At 41.0% G+C, this 16,364-nt stretch overlaps 1 protein-coding gene across 1 annotated transcript in view; it reads left to right on the top strand.

The window, feature by feature from the left end:
* LOC136886197 (zinc finger protein 436) overlaps positions 1 to 14,595 on the top strand; it is a 171,189-nt gene extending 156,594 nt beyond the window's left edge. The window contains exons 4-5 of the mRNA XM_067158931.2: positions 6,021 to 6,094; positions 13,635 to 14,595. Of these exons, the coding sequence (XP_067015032.2) occupies positions 6,021 to 6,094; positions 13,635 to 14,322 (762 nt within the window). The 3' untranslated portion in view covers positions 14,323 to 14,595. The remainder of the gene's footprint in view (positions 1 to 6,020; positions 6,095 to 13,634) is intronic.
* Positions 14,596 to 16,364: the final 1,769 nt, after the last annotated feature.

Here is a 16,364-nt window from a genome sequence, read left to right as displayed (position 1 = left end):
GGGTAGAGGGCAGATCCTGCCCACATTGTGGCGTAATCTCTGCATCATGGTGTGGGAAACCATAGGATATGCGTTCAGGTCACCTCTATTAGTGCTTTGGCACTCTTTGATGGCACAGCACGTGTGTCGTGGCCAGCGAGATCCCCGGACCTCTCCATCATTGAACACGTGTGGGACGACTCTCCCTGCGGGATCTGGAGGGACAGCTGCCTCAGGAGAAGATCCAAAGGGTCCGTACTGCATTGCGGCCAGCGGGGGTCCGACACCCTACTCACCTGACGCCAACATTCCACCTGTAACTGCCAACGTCCTCGTCTTTTTCATTCCATATTGTAATTAGCTCAATAAAGGCACATTATCTTTCAGCATATGCAGTTTCATCCACTCCATACTTTCTTTATGAGGCAGTGTAAACATGTTCATACTAGCCGTGCTTGTTTGTGTATTCTAGTTAGTCTTGGTCCAGTCAGTTTATTAATAGCGGTCATCAACCTTCCAACAATAAAAACACCCAAGGGCAAGTTCAAAGAATATAACTTGTAACTGAGAGTCATGAGCTGTTACAGTGGAACCCCACCGTGGGTTGTGCCTCGCCTCTCGGACCGTTCGCCATCATGGCTATGATCTGAGCTGGGCGTCACCTCGTACCCAGGAACGGGACTGCACCACGCAGAGTGCCTTTTATCGTTGAAGTCTTTCTTTGCCATTGGCATCCTTTTTCTGCCTTCTGTTATCACTTGGAATTATGGTTTCAAGGTAGCAAAATACTTTAACTTGTTCATTTTTATCTGAGCTAAATTTTCTAAAGGCGTTCGGCTTGATTTATATATTACCATAAATTTAATTTTTAATTTTGAGGTTCCATTTGCCTGAAGTTTCTGCTAGTACTTTGAACATTCTCCCCATGTTAGCGCCAGTGTGCTAGAATGTATAGAGCGTTCCAGTACAGCGTAGATGGAGCGCGCTGTTGCGAAATCGACTCGTGAAGATCACGCTCGAGTGTGACTCAAACAGGGCGTCACAGTTCCACATTTTTCGTTTGTAATTTTATGTTCATTCATTCATTCATTCATAAATTGATATTTGTAGGATGGTAAAATAAATACAACATACCTTAATCACTGTCGTTGCTCTCAGATATTGGACGTACACCTTCTGTCATTTCTGCAAGGCCTGATGTTCCCGCTTTGGATGAACCGGGTTCGGGAGATGAACTTGAGGATGATGCGGACGATGAAGAAAGTCTTATTAGAAACTGTTCATCGTCGACATCGTCCTGTAATTTGTCTGCTTTCCACAAATCTGTTTCATTTTCTTTGCTTCGTTCACGTAATTTGTCAATTTGTCGATCGTAATGTTCTTACACGCAGCGGTTATTAAATTTTCCATATAATTTTTCTTGAATAATACTTTATCCTACCGGATGTGATTTTTCACCTGGGACCATACCATCTCAAAAGGGTTTAACTCGCAGTGATAAGGCGGGAGACGTAGAATCTGCCGACCTGCCGCTTTTGCAATTTCATCTATTCTCTGCTTATCATACAGGGCCCTATGCGTAGAAGCGATGTGCAACAATTCTCGCTTGAGCATCCCGTCCTCAATAGATATTTGTTTTTTGTGTAAGCATTGTACGATGTCATATTTTCGCCAAGAAGCCACTGGCAAAGGTTTCAACTTACGGGAATGATAAGCGGCATTTTCCAGCATGACCACGGCACCTTCGGGAGTGTTCGCCAACAGTTGTTCCGAAAACCACTTCTCATAAATTTCACCAGTCATTTCCTCGTGGGCGTCCGCCGTGTTTTTATGGCATAAAAATGTTAGTTCAACATTTGGAACAAAACCATGTTCATTACCCGCTTGGACAAAGGCGAATCGCGGTCCTCGGCTTTTCGGTGGCCGAAGTCCCGAACTGACCCCTTCAGTGGCGGCCTGTCGTGCACATTTCACTGTCGTATCCTCCCATTCTTTTGTCACTGTCTGCCCAATATTTACCCACGGTTCATCTGTGTAAATTATAGCTTTATTTTATGCTCTCAAACGTTTAATCTCCTTGAGATATCTGTGTCTCCAATTAATAATTTCATCGGTTTCAATGAAAGCTGATTTATTACCCCGTCTTAAATAACAGAAGCCTATATCATATAAGAAGCGATACAACGTGGTCTTGGAAAATCGTGGCAAAGAATCTTCTCCATTTATCCGGCTCAAAAACACGTTCAATATCGGTGGTGCGTTAGCAAATAAAAGAGAGTGAACCACCGACGCACTTCACGTGGCACAATTTCATCATATTTAATTTTCCTTTCATTTTTGTGCCTCCTTCTCTTTTTGCTTTTTTTGGCGGGAGTTCGCAAAGGACCATGTGAGTTCCTTCATTATAGCATAGATTGTTCTTTCGGAACAACCTGTAGCTTTAGCTGTTTCACTGACTGCGCTGCTCACATTCATAGTCTTTAAAAATAATCCAGGACACTCATTATAATATTGCGTTCTTTTCCCCTGAGTTTACCTACGGAACTGTGGCGCACCGAGAGACTAGGAGGAGGGCAATCAAACAAATGACATCATAATACCGCACCCCAAGTCCATGTCTGTCTGCGCGGCCACCAAAGAGATAAGAGGCTCTTCCCAGCGTGAGTCACGCCAGCTACTTAGAGAAGGGCCTCAATAGAACACAAATACAGGAAATGGGAAGCGATGGGAATCTGGGCGAAGCCAATAGGTTAACAACCATAACAGAGGGTGGAAGAGGGTACCAGGGTAGAGGAATTCACTACAATAACAATTCACCCTCACACTTTAAGGACCAAATTTTAATATAAACTAAGAAGAAAAACAAAGGGGTGGGTGGACTAAGACTAGAGTACATAATTGACAGAAAATCAAGTACCAATTTATCAAGTAGGTCTCCAAGAAACGACTCAAATGACCATTAGCTGAAGGTCCCCAAACACACTGGAAACAACATGGCTTAAAGATCCTTTTTTTCAAAATCTACACTTGGTTGCAATTAGGAAAAAAATTATTTCAATAATGGTACCTTCCGAGCTTGGTATTAAAATGAAATGCAGAATAATGAGTACTCTTAAAATTTATAAATAAGGTGCACCATTCCTGTGTACGGCCGTCCCTAAATGTACCTAATTAACAAAATAGTTTTTAGTTACATTACTTACAAATACTTCCAAATTATTTTTCAAAAAACAGTAAATTGCCAACAGGCCCTACGATCACACATACTCGGTTTCAAAAGATACCTTAGTGAACACAGAAGGGCTTTGAAGTAACAACTATCCGCGTTCCCAAATCAGAATGGCAATGTTGGGAAGTAACATAAGATAGGATCAAATAAAATTAAGGAAGAGCCCACTTCAAAAGAGAATCAATAAGTGTTTGAAAGAAATCAATAATAAGGAAACACGATAACACTGAAATAATTTAAAACTCATCATCCTGAACCACATCAACACACCAACGGCGTAAGGTCATAACACAACAACGTACGCCAGCACACCACCAGCATTGTTACCAACTCAGGTTACGCCACGATAACGCAAGCTAATCAATCCGTTATCTAATCAACAAAAGAATGAAGCATTCCGCAACAATACTGTCAACGGAAGACAGCCCCGGAAACCGAAACTACGAATATGAAGCAATGACAAAAGAGATAATAATAATAATAATTCAAATAATAATAAAAATATTAAGAATTAAAATTTAAGAATATCTAAAGGAAGGCACAGATAACAAGAGAAATTAACTAGAAGCACTCTTCGGTATTCACCTTGGTGCAGAATTATAAATCATTACATTTACAATGAACTATTACGAAGTGATTTCCCTTAAGGTGGTCAGCCTTACGAACAGATCCCTCAGTTTGTTAAGAAAGAACTTAATTTTCAGTTTTTACACAGACGTGAAACTTCTGCCAACATTAAACTCTTCAAGATAAGTAACAACCAACCCAGTTGGTTTGCAGATAATCAAGATCACGCGCCAACAGTTACCACAACCCTTCCATCAATTTTTAAATTACACGGTTCGATTAGTGAAATTCCACCTAATTAAATAGTAGGCATATTGAATAGACACGTTGAATTTCACATTAGAGAATAATTTCCAGCACAGAAATGTTCGCATCTGAAGCCGAATGTCACTCACCGGCGCAATGTAGTAACATTTTGTATATCGGAGCTCCAATGTAGCGATACACTTCAGGGATCCACAGATTAGAGGTAATTCATACAGGTACTGACTTACCAAGGTGATGACGATGATGCATAAGGTAAATCCTTCACATAACTTACTATAGGAAATAGCAGTAATGCCTTGGGAACAGGCACGCACAGCAGAAGAAGCGACGATCACATAGAACACATGTTAAAATACATTTCGGTCCAAATAGTTAAAATTTCCACCCACCACACAAGTTTAACAGATTAAGAAGCACTAAATAATCAGCTAGGGTGGTTCGAAGATACACACTGCCCATCTACAGGCCAGAATTACAGGAACTAACTCTACCGGCATCTTGCCTGTTAGAGAGTCACTTCACAACAACCCGTTTCATGCGGTCAGCACAAGAGTGCGCTTCATAAACAGTTTGAAAGTCGAGCGGCGAAACTCGCCAATATTCAGTTCGTAAATAACAATGTGCCATTAACATCCAATAACGAAGTGATTGTCCGCCGTTATATATAAATTAGTTCAATCAGGTCTTTACTATGCATGACAATTAGCTATTTACGTCCAATTGCTGTGTTGTATTTCTTGGCACGAAGTTAAATAATGATTTCCTTCCTGCTTTAAAATTCCTCACCAGAAGTTTTTCGGTGTAGCGGTAATTTTACATAGTCCCCAAATTATACCGCTACAGAACGTTTCTTTTTAATTTGACGATCCACTGTACATCCTTTGCACTTTCTCTTCGTACTAAGATCGCCACGCACGAGCACGAACTCACGAACCACACTTGCCCTCAAGAATTGTACATATGTCACTGATATGTATTTTATCACTACAATATGCGACTGTCTTAAGAGCGCACTACCGAGACATTCCTCCTGTCACAAATTAAGAACTAAGCAAGATAAGAACTTCGGGATTGTTTTAAAAATAACTTTCATATCTGAAGTCCATTTGCCTCGCTTTGAACCCCCATGAAATTTCAATGGGAAACACGCTGGCCATTGACTGACTTTTTCTTGACTGTACATAAAATTCCCTGAACATGACTGAAAATAAACGCATATACTGCATTTTGTTATCATTTAAATTTAAAAGTAATTTTATCTCCATCGAGCTGAAATGTTTCTTTACCAGCAGTGAAAAAACTAGGAAAATAAAGAATATTAAATGGGATTTATGACATGATAAGCTCTAGGCAATAAAGATTTTGCATTTGGGGTAACTTTCCATTATATTTCAATTTTCATACTAAATTATTTTTTACATTGGTTTTTGTTAACGGCATCAAATCGCCTTGAAAGTTTGTTCATAACACGATAATCACTCATTTTAACCGATAACATTCTGATTTACGGATATTTGGCAAACCCGCTGCTTTAGAGTAGGACAGCGCTACCCGCAAAACATGGGAGAAGGAAAGAGACGAAATTATCCCATTACTGCTGTACTGCATTTTAAGGTTGGAACGCTCTGTAGAGTACCACCCGAAATGTTAATGCTTTCTTAGACGAACATATTAAAGGCACAACGAGAGAGGGATTTATCATTTTATTTTCGTATTTCGGTCGGATCCATTTCAAATTCTTTCTTCTGCATTCATTATAGATGTAGCATGAAGCGTAGTCTATCGGGTCAGAAGCTTTCACTAAGTCGACGAAAGTCATGTATCTTTTCCTGTTCTTCAAAAACTTTTAAATTAAACGTGTTATTATTATCATCGCAGTCCAGCAGGGAGTTTCGCAGACGATGTATTATGTGAATTTGATTACGACTAACTCCATTCTGTCGTCTTCGTCACCTTACTGTAATGTTTCATGTTTCAGGAGGAGGATGAGGATGAGTATGAAGAGGAGGAGGGGGCCATCGACTTAAGGAGTTACTCCATCGTGGAGGCGAGGTGAGTCAACATTTTGCACGAGGCTCTTGATTGTGATCTCTTCCTTCCGTTGTAAATACTACGTGCTAAAAAACTCCCGCCACTGATATTTCCCCTATTTCTCACTCTCAGAAAAATATGCAGAAAAAAGTTTGAAAATAAGATTCTAAATACTTTTTGTCTGAACAATTTTTCCGGTAAAACCAATCAAGATTGTCAGCAGTGTCAGCAGTTGGTAAAGTTATTGAATTTATTTTACACGAGAAGATTATCATGCCCGTATGACCAATAATTTCAGACCAGCAGCATAGGTTCGTACAGAAAAGATTCTCGCTGACGAATCTGGTTAATTTCTGTGAGGTTATTTCTACTCAGATACACTGACTGACAGAGCAAATGCAACACCAAGAAGGAGTGGTTCGAAAGGGATGAAAGTTGGGGAAAAAACCGAGACGGCACGGACGAATAATTGATGTTTATTTCAAACCGATATGCAGGTTACACAATGCGCACGGCATCGACTCAGTAGGATGTAGGACCACAGCGAGCGGCGATGCACGCAGAAACACGTCGAGGTACAGAGTCAATAAGAGTGCGGATGGTGTCCTGAGGGATGGTTCTCCATTCTCTGTCAACCATTTGCCACAGTTGGTCGTCCGTACGAGGCTGGGGCAGAGTTTGCAAACGGCGTCCAATGAGATCCCACACGTGTTCGATTGGTGAGAGATCCGGAGAGTACGCTGGCCACGGAAGCATCTGTACACCTCGTAGAGCCTGTTGGGAGATGCGAGCAGTGTGTGGGCGGGCATTATCCTGCTGAAACGGAGCATTGGGCAGCCCGTGAAGGTACGGGAGTGCCACCGGCCGCAGCACATGCTGCACGTAGCGGTGGGCATTTAACGTGCCTTGAATATGCACTAGAGGTGACGTGGAATCATACGCAATAGCGCCCCAAACCATGATGCCGCGTTGTCTAGCGGTAGGGCGCTCCACAGTTACTGCCGGATTTGACCTTTCTCTACGCCGACGCCACACTCGTCTGCGGTGACTTTCACTGACAGAACAGAAGCGTGACTCATCGGAGAACACGACGTTCCGCCATTCCCTCATCCAAGTCGCTCTAGCCCGGCACCATGCCAGGCGTGCACGTCTATGCTGTGGAGTCAATGGTAGTCTTCTGAGCGGACGCCGGGAGTGCAGGTCTCCTTCAACCAATCGACGGGAAATTGTTCTGGTCGATATTGGAACAGCCAGGGTGTCTTGCACATGCTGAAGAATGGCGGTTGACGTGGCGTGCGGGGCTGCCACCGCTTGGCGGCGGATGCGCCGATCCTCGCATGCTGACGTCACTCGGGCTGCGCCTGGACCCCTCGCACGTGCTACATGTCCCTGCGCCAACCATCTTCGCCACAGGCGCTGCACCGTGGACACATCCCTATGGGTATCGGCTGCGATTTGACGAAGCGACCAACCTGCCCTTCTCAGCCCGATCACCATACCCCTCGTAAAGTCGTCTGTCTGCTGGAAATGCCTCCGTTGACGGCGGCCTGGCATTCTTAGCTATACACGTGTCCTGTGGCACACGACAACACGTTCTACAATGACTGTCGGCTGAGAAATCACAGTACGAAGTGGGCCATTCGCCAACGCCGTGTCCCATTTATCGTTCGCTACGTGCGCAGCACAGCGGCGCATTTCACATCATGAGCATACCTCAGTGACGTCAGTCTACCCTGCAATTGGCATAAAGTTCTGACCACTCCTTCTTGGTGTTGCATTTGCTCTGTCAGTCAGTGTATTAGGGAACAATTGGAGAGTATTTTCACAGATTTTGAAAAGACTTTTGGTACTGTAGACCGTGAAAAACTAAACAGAATTGGATTCTCACGAACATTGCTCAGATTTTTTAGAACCTTCTTATGAAACAGAAAACAGTATGTGCACTGCATTGCGAACTCTTCCGTGGTATGCACTGTCAAATCTGAAATTCCCCAAGGCTCGATCCTGGGACCAATCATGAGTTTGATCTTCATAAATGATGTCCTTAAGTGTATAAAATTATCGGAATGTATTTTGTTCGCTAACGACTCTCCATCAGTTACTTCGAAATATGACTACGTACTTCATCTTGATGATATTGTGCACTGGAACCTTAACGTGCCCAAACGTACAGGTTGGGTCTGAACAAGTTAAGGGACAGGGGTCTTGCTTTCTCTTTACACTTATACAAAATAACAGCTGAGGGGCTAGAGTTCATCATCAGAACGGCAAAACCAAGGCGAAGTCAATCATGACACTACAACACACATGTAAGAGCAAGAGTATGCGAGTGCAGTGTGGAGCCGGAGGCGTGAAAATTATATCGAATTCATGGAAATGGTCGAGGTGCTTCGTAAAATTGTTAGACTGTAAAATAAATAGTATTCATCCTTATAATATCAGGTGTTACAGAATATGAAAATTAGTGATGGTAAATTTCTGCACAAAATTGTTAACAATACCGTAGACAATCCCGACTTTTTATCCAGGGTGCATTTTCGCATACCTCGTATAAATTCAAGTATGAGAAAACACGCACTACCACGTATATACCTCATTTTATACTTCTTACATATTTTCACCACACTGACAAAAGAAGACACTGCTGATGTTCGTTTAGTTTCATAATAATGGTCTTATGTTAGATTATAATGCTAAAAGGTCACCTGCTAGGCTTCGGGTAGTTTTGCCATTGCAGGATTGAATATTTCAAGGTCAGAGTCATACAGGCCAAACATGCCGTCACTCATTTCCTTATGAAGTAGGAACGGATTTCGGAATCCACTTGAAAATGTAGAGGTTATGTTGGCCCTTACACAAGAAACTCTCTACTGTATTTGTTTGGATAAGTTGGTCTCATCATGTGCTGGGATGTGTTCTAAGTGAACCCCCTCGATTTATCCCGCTCGCAATATTTATTGTCATGTAATTGAGGAATGACGTCAGTTATTTATTATTATTAGTAGTAGTAGTGGTAGTAGTAGCGAATTCTTCCAATATTGGAAGACGTTAAGCACGTAACTCAATCATTTCTTCTGTAGTTTTTCTAGTTTTTCCAATCGGTTTTCATTCTTTCCGAGAAGGCTCTGTTTGTGCTCTGATGTAACTTCCCAGGTGTTTAATTTATGCCTACAGATGTCTCTGTCTGTTGAACTTACTTTCGTGTTTTTGAGGCCCTTTCGAAGTTAGTTAAGCCAGGGTGTTGAGTTCTTAAGCGAGGTTACCTTTTCTGGTAATCTAGTAAGATGGCCGAAGAAATTCTTTCGTCTTTTCTTAATGTCAGTTTCGATGTTTGACATCTTTTCTCTTGATGATCTTCCTCTCTTCTTCTTTTGTTTTCTTCAAGTTCTTGCTTTCTGTTGTAATGCCGAGTGATAGTATGTCTTGACATGGTTTCCTTGTTGTAGATGTTTAGGACTAACCCTAAGGCTCTTATAAATTTTTGTTGTGAAATCTTTTCAAGGCCTGTCGGTTCGATAAATTATCCGAGATATTTAAAGTAGGTCCTCTGTCAATTGTACTATATTTTGGTCTAAGGCTCTTGGTATCTCTCGTTGAACAAAATAATTTAGTCTTCTCGAATGATATCTGTAGTCCCACCTTCTCTGCACTTTCTTTAAGTATCTCGAGCTGTTTATCGGCAGTCTCCTCATCCTCTGTTAGTATCGCCAGATCATCTGCAAAAGCGAGGTATGGCATGTAGTGGTTATCTTTGGAAAAGCCCAGTCGAATTGGCTAAAAAAACTCACATTTCTTGAGTTCTTTCTCCCATTCTTCCATAACCTTCCCAAGACGAGGTTGGACAGAATAGGAGAGAGTCAATCACCTTTTCTCAAGCCTGTTTGAATGTCGAAGGGTTCTGAGATTCACCCCATAAATTTTACTTTAGATTTCATGCCAGTCAGTGTTTGTTTTATAAGTTCTCGAGTTTTGGAATCTAGTCCCATCTCTTCTATAACTGGGAACAGTGAGGACCTGTCGATCGAATCCGAAGCCTTTTTGAAATCTACAAACGTGCATACGAGGGGTTTTTGTCTGAGAGCTCGCATTTTGAATATGGTTATGAGGTTAAACATGTTTCCGGGGCATGACCTATTTGGTATGAATCATGCTTGATATTCAGCTAATTCGGGTTCTAATTGCTTTTGTGTTCTTTGCATGAGACATGCTGATAAAAATTTGTAGGTGACAGATACAAGAGAGGTCCCTCTATAATTATTTACATCTGATTTGTCGCCTTTTTATGTAGTGTACGGATTACAAGAATCATCCAATCATCCTGGAGATTTTCAGTTGCCAAATGTGTTGAAATACTTGTGTAATTTCTTTGAGTGAACTTGGGCCTAATTTTTTCAAAACTTCAACTACAATTTAGTCCTCCCCTGATGTTATGTTATTTTTAAATTTCTTGATGTGTGAATACATTTGGTGGTGACGAATTTTCATTTGTGCTGTATTTTCGGGAATCTCTCTGTAGGTTCTGGACAATTTAAAAGCTGTGAAAAATACGTGGCTACTTCCTGGCAGTTATCTTTATTTGTTAAGGACAGTTTACCATCTTGTTTCAGAAAGCAAAAGTTCTGTGGAAAAAATCCTTTAACTTGGTTCACGAAGATCTTGTAAAAATTGTGTGTTGTAATTTTTGAAATCGCCTTCAATTGACATCAGTTGATCGTTGACGTATTTCTGTTTATTTTGTCAATGAATCTAGATGCTTGTTTTCGAACTTCGAAAATAATTTCTTCCGTACTTCTTCTGATTTCTTGTAATTGTAGTTTGGAAATGCCTTTTTACTTTCTTCTAGTGCGCTCTCACATTCTTGATTCCACCAAGGGTGTTTTGGTTTCTTATGAGGGATGAGATCTATCACCGTTTTGATAATACTAGTTTGAAATTTCTCCAGATTCCCTGCAGGTTGTTCTTCCCATTCTTCTGTTATTTTGGAGTCTTTAATTTTGTGTAGATCAAATTTTGGTATCATCGGCGTTTCCTTTTCGAATTTTCTTTTGATTGTGAATTTAATTTTGATCCTGGTTAAATAATGATTCGAATCGATGTTAGCACCTCTGCACACTTGCACATCGTGGATTTCCTTTTGGTAATCCTACGATATTGCCACATGATCAATCTGAAATTCTCCTAAATGGTGGATGGGTGATCGCCATGTATTTTGTTTTTAGGGATTTTCTGGAGTGAAGTTGACATCATGTTCAAGTTGTTTCGTTGTCACAACCCTATGAGACGTGTGCCATTCTTATTGCTGAACCTGTGTGCCTGATAGGCTCCCACTGTCTTCTTGTATTTGCGTTCCCTGCTAATTTGTGCATTGAAACCACCGAGTAGAATTTTTCACATCATCTTTTGGAATTTTGGTCATCTCTGTTTCAAGTTCTTCCCAGAATCTTTCTGTTTTTCGGGCTCTTTTTTGCCATCATTTATTGTGCATGGACATTCATAAATGTGTAACTTTTGTTGGCATGTTTGATTCTTAAAGTCTATTGTTGTTGGATTTCGCCTATTTCACGGATTCTGGAACTTCTTTGCCTGCAGTGAAGGCCATGCCAAATAGCGTTGCTCGTTTGCTTCTTGCACTTTTGAAGATTCTGTAATTATTGTAGTATATCGTTTCTGAATCTGTGAAACGTGTTTCTTGCAGGGCCAGAATTTTGATTTTCTGCTTCGTAAGTTCTGTTGTAAGATTGTATAGTTTTCCTGTTTGAATAAGTCTGAATGTTGAAAGTACCAACGTAAGTGTGTGTTTTCCTGGAAGTTTGCCAGAGCACTCCGACTTGTTCTCTCGGAAAAGTCCAAGCTCCTCAGAATCCGAATGCTTGGTTGCCACTTTAGCGTGGGTGGATCGTCCACCTAGGGTAGTGCTGTCTTTACTTATACGAGTCATGATTGCTTGTAATAAATTATCTAGCTTTCGCTAGTTGTGTAGAACCATGCATTCTTAGTTCCTGTAGCATGTTTACAGCTGCACCTCTGGTGAACAGACGCTTGCTACGTGTCAGACGCGAAGTCATTTCCTCCCCCTCTGATATTGGTGACCCGCGAGTGAGACCTGTCTCACGCAGCTCTTAGTCAGTTCGGAACAAACTGAGCACGTCGTTTCACCCTGTTGTTCTTGTTGCCCAGTATTTCTTCATTCTTTCCTCCCTTCTTCTGAGATAATAGGTTAGCTTTTAATGTAGATTTGTCTTGGGACCTAATGTTTTCGTCTCTAGCTGTTCGCTGATTTTTCTGTAATTTTTAATTCTACTAGGTCTTCCCAGAAGTCAGTTATTTCTGTTAGAGTCCGTTCTGAGAAGATGACCGTCAAAGTTTATCGCATAGTATCTGAGAGCTTTTCCATTTTCGTGTATTTTCTTGATGTGTATTATCTTATTAAACCGAAATATTGTTCCTATGATCTTTCTTAAAAATATTTTAGCTCGAGTTTCTCCATCTGGTCTTTGAAATTCATGTTTAGTGTTTCTGCTGCGTATATTGTTCAATCACTGCTTTATAATGTATAATATTGTACCCCCATGAGAGAGATTTCTTGTTATATGTATATTTTGCCATTTTAAAGGCCAGTTCAAGTTTATTTTACCTTGAAATCCTTGCTTTGCATTCCATAGCATTCGAACTAATACATTCTCTTGTACTTTGGAGCATTTGTACGGGTCTTTGTTGTTTGTCATGATTTTTTTCGAAGGAGATGTGAAAACCTGTCCTAGCTGCTCTATTCTCTAGTTCAAGGATTTGCTCCCTTGCTTACACTATTTTCTCAGCAAACAAAGCCATATCATCTGCAAAAGCAATACAGTGTAATTCCACTCTTCCATTCACTTTCACAAGCGCACAGTTTAACATCTCTCTGTCGTGCTCCCGTTTTTGTTTCGAAGGAATGTGAAAGTTCACTCATGAATTTAACTTTCAGAAACGTATTTGAGATAGTCGCTTTTATGACACAGTATTAGTTGTTTTCTTATCAAACACATTTCCTCCAGGACTGATAAAAGAGATTCTCTATCAGTCGAGTGAAATGGCCTTTTGAAATCAATGAAGGTGATTACGTACGTCTTTGACCTTGATTTTTGGTATGCCATAATGTTTCCGAGGTTTGGTATTTGTTCACACCATGAACTACCCTTTCTAAAACCGCCCTGGTATTCCTCAAGTTGTGGATCGAATTGTGGCTCTGTCCTGTTTAAGAAGACTTCAGAAAGAATCTTGTATGCTACATCCAGTAATGACACCCCTCTATTATTATTAACCGTTAGTCCATACGGCATAGTTTTCAGTTACGATAGCGATAACTAGTTTCAACGTTGTTAAAGGAAAGGCCTTGAAGGACTCGAGGAGTAAAGCCGACAGTAAAAATGTAGGAATAAGAATAAGAAATTAAGCATATTGTAAAGGGTGCCATCTCTTCATGAAGATTTTTCAGTGAGTCATTTTCCTACAGCTTTCTCTGGAGTAGGGACATGTTTCATGAATTGTGGGGGGATAATGTAGAAAATGACTTCTGTTGCAGGCCTTCAGGCGACCAACTGCCCTTGGACTTGATGTGCGAGCTGTGTGGCAAACACTTCCGCACGAACCGCGCGCTCACCTCCCACAGGAAGAGCCACAGTGATGACAGGCCCTTCAAGTGTCACCTGTGCGGCCGCAGCTACTCCCAGAACAGCGGGCTGCTAACACACCTGCGAACACACGGGGACAACCGCTCTCACAAGTGCCACGTGTGCGGCAAGCTCTTTATCTGGGACAGCGATCTCGTGCGCCATCTGCGGGTACACACCGGGGAGAAGCCGTACTCCTGCGACATCTGCTCCAAGACGTTCGCTAGGAGCAGCAACTTGTCCACCCATTTGAAGACCCACTCAGGTCAGCGGCCGTTCAAGTGCGAGGTGTGTGGAAAACAGTTCTCCCGGACCGGCCACCTTACCATCCACCTCCGAACACACAGCGGGGAGCGGCCCTTCGAGTGTAATATCTGCGGCAGGACTTTCTATCAGAACAGCGACTTGGTGAAGCACCACCGGACACACACAGGACTGAGGCCTTACGGCTGCACCATTTGTGGACGGTTCTTCTCGCGGAGCAACCACCTGTCTGCGCACCTCAAGACCCACAGCAGCGAAAAACCCTTCAGGTGTAATTTATGTGACAAGGTGTTTACCCTGAAGAGCTACTTGACCAAACACTTGTCTACACATTGACACTCTGTCTCACAGCTTGACACTAACAGCGAGCGAGTTGGTTACGAGGTTTGGGTCACGTAGCTGCCAGGCTTGCATTCAAGGGATAGTGGTGATTTCCCCTTCTCACACGAGAAACTGCGTTCACGTCCTGACCTATCGCAGTATCGCCGTAAGAAATGTACTATTTTTGCACATGTATACGTGTTCGTGTTACCAAAATTTCTCTTTCGGTGTAAAATAGAGCAGTTGGCACAACTGCTTCCTTAGTTCATCAAACAGCAATAAATCAATTTAAAAATGAAAGTTTATGTCTCAAATTCAAGGGAGTAGGGAAACACCGATTCTAAAACAATGGGTGCTGGCTGAGTCAGCTCTGAGTCAGCTTTTTCCCACGAGTTCATTGACCCCTAGTTAATGACGTGACGGCAATGATATCACGACGTCATACCGTACGTACGTACGTGAGCATGCGTAACCTCACTAGGTACGTTTATGACGCCTTAATGACGTGACCTTACACGTTGCGTTGACTAATGGTTCGAATGAAATTATGGGTGTGCCTCGGCTAGTGTCAACGGAGATCCATGAAAGTCCGCTCATGGGCGCGTAACTTCGACGAGTCACACCGTTTACTGTTGAGCCTTAATCGATATCACGAGAATGCATTTGCATTTTCTTATAACTACTCGAAATTATTCTAAATCTTAATCTACAGATAAGAATAAGGAGGATAATTTTCATTTTTAAAGGATATTCTGATTTAATTAACTCACTTCTCAACGAAATATAACCAATAATATCAATTGAGTCTCACAACATGACTGGATAATCAGTAAAATGGAATATAATAGTAATAAACGCAAATAATTAAATATGTCTATAGTTTTGTTTGTTACTGTAACAATCGCAACACATGCAATAACATTATACAATTGGTTAAACATATTGGCGATTACTCTACATTAACTTCGTATTTCAAATAATTCATCAAAAACCATCATGAATTTGCTGAAAAAATATGAAAATATTTATTCGTTGATATCTGTTTTTGCTGGCCCAAAAATCACGTTTTCCGGTATTCTATTACTATCAAAATCATCGCATAGTTTAATGAAATCTAGTTAACAACTTGAGCGTTAACAATAGTCTACATCCAACGTTGTGTTATTCATTAATAACATAATCATGAATATCCAAGGATAAGATCGTAGCTCATTTCTAACAAATAATAAACCGAGTTGTGGGACGGGATCAGCGTACTCATGGGGGCACCTAATATCCTCTAGAATAGGAATGATGATTCCATAGCATCCGGCATCGTCCGTGACTCCTCCTTTAAAATCTAACTACCTACCAATGACTACGAATGCTACGTGCTACTACTTAGAAAATACTAAATTAGGCATTACATTATATGACAGTAACATCATGTCCAATTACATCATAATACGCATTTCTATGTGATATCATTCGGTATCGAGGATCTTCCAACCACAATTAAATACTAAAATGCAAAAATTTAGCCTCATAACCGCATCACAGATTATCGTATATAACGACTATTCACACGATATACATCAATGTCCTTCGGGAAAATATCATTTTGAAAATCAACTATCCACCCTTAAATGTTTGTCTATTTTCAACGTTAATCAACTCCTTCGCGTGACGAACACCAAAACTACACCTTTCACATTAATCTGATTGGAGTTCTCGAATATTGCATTACCTTATTCATAATATTTTATTCCCAATGAACTGTTACACTACAAAATATCACACTATCTTTTAATTTATATTTACGACCCTATCTTCACATTCCTATCTTTTTGTTCATGACCGTCAGGCTCAATCTTAAACAAGCATACGAGTATTCATCTCCGAAGAAAGCATTTTCATTTAAAATACGCGTGAAAATCACTATAATCAATGCGGTAAGTATAAGTATTTCTCTAGCGAAGTCTCGCATAACTGACATGAAATTATAATGCGAAGGAGTCTCAACCTTGACACATATTGATTACGTTATTATCATTCCAATACGAAATATCTACGCAATA

The sequence above is a fragment of the Anabrus simplex genome, chromosome X, assembly GCF_040414725.1.
Source record: "Anabrus simplex isolate iqAnaSimp1 chromosome X, ASM4041472v1, whole genome shotgun sequence".
Classification (NCBI taxonomy): Eukaryota; Metazoa; Arthropoda; class Insecta; order Orthoptera; family Tettigoniidae; genus Anabrus; species Anabrus simplex.
Note: the sequence above shows the minus strand (reverse complement) of the source record. Positions and strands in the feature narration are given on the sequence as shown.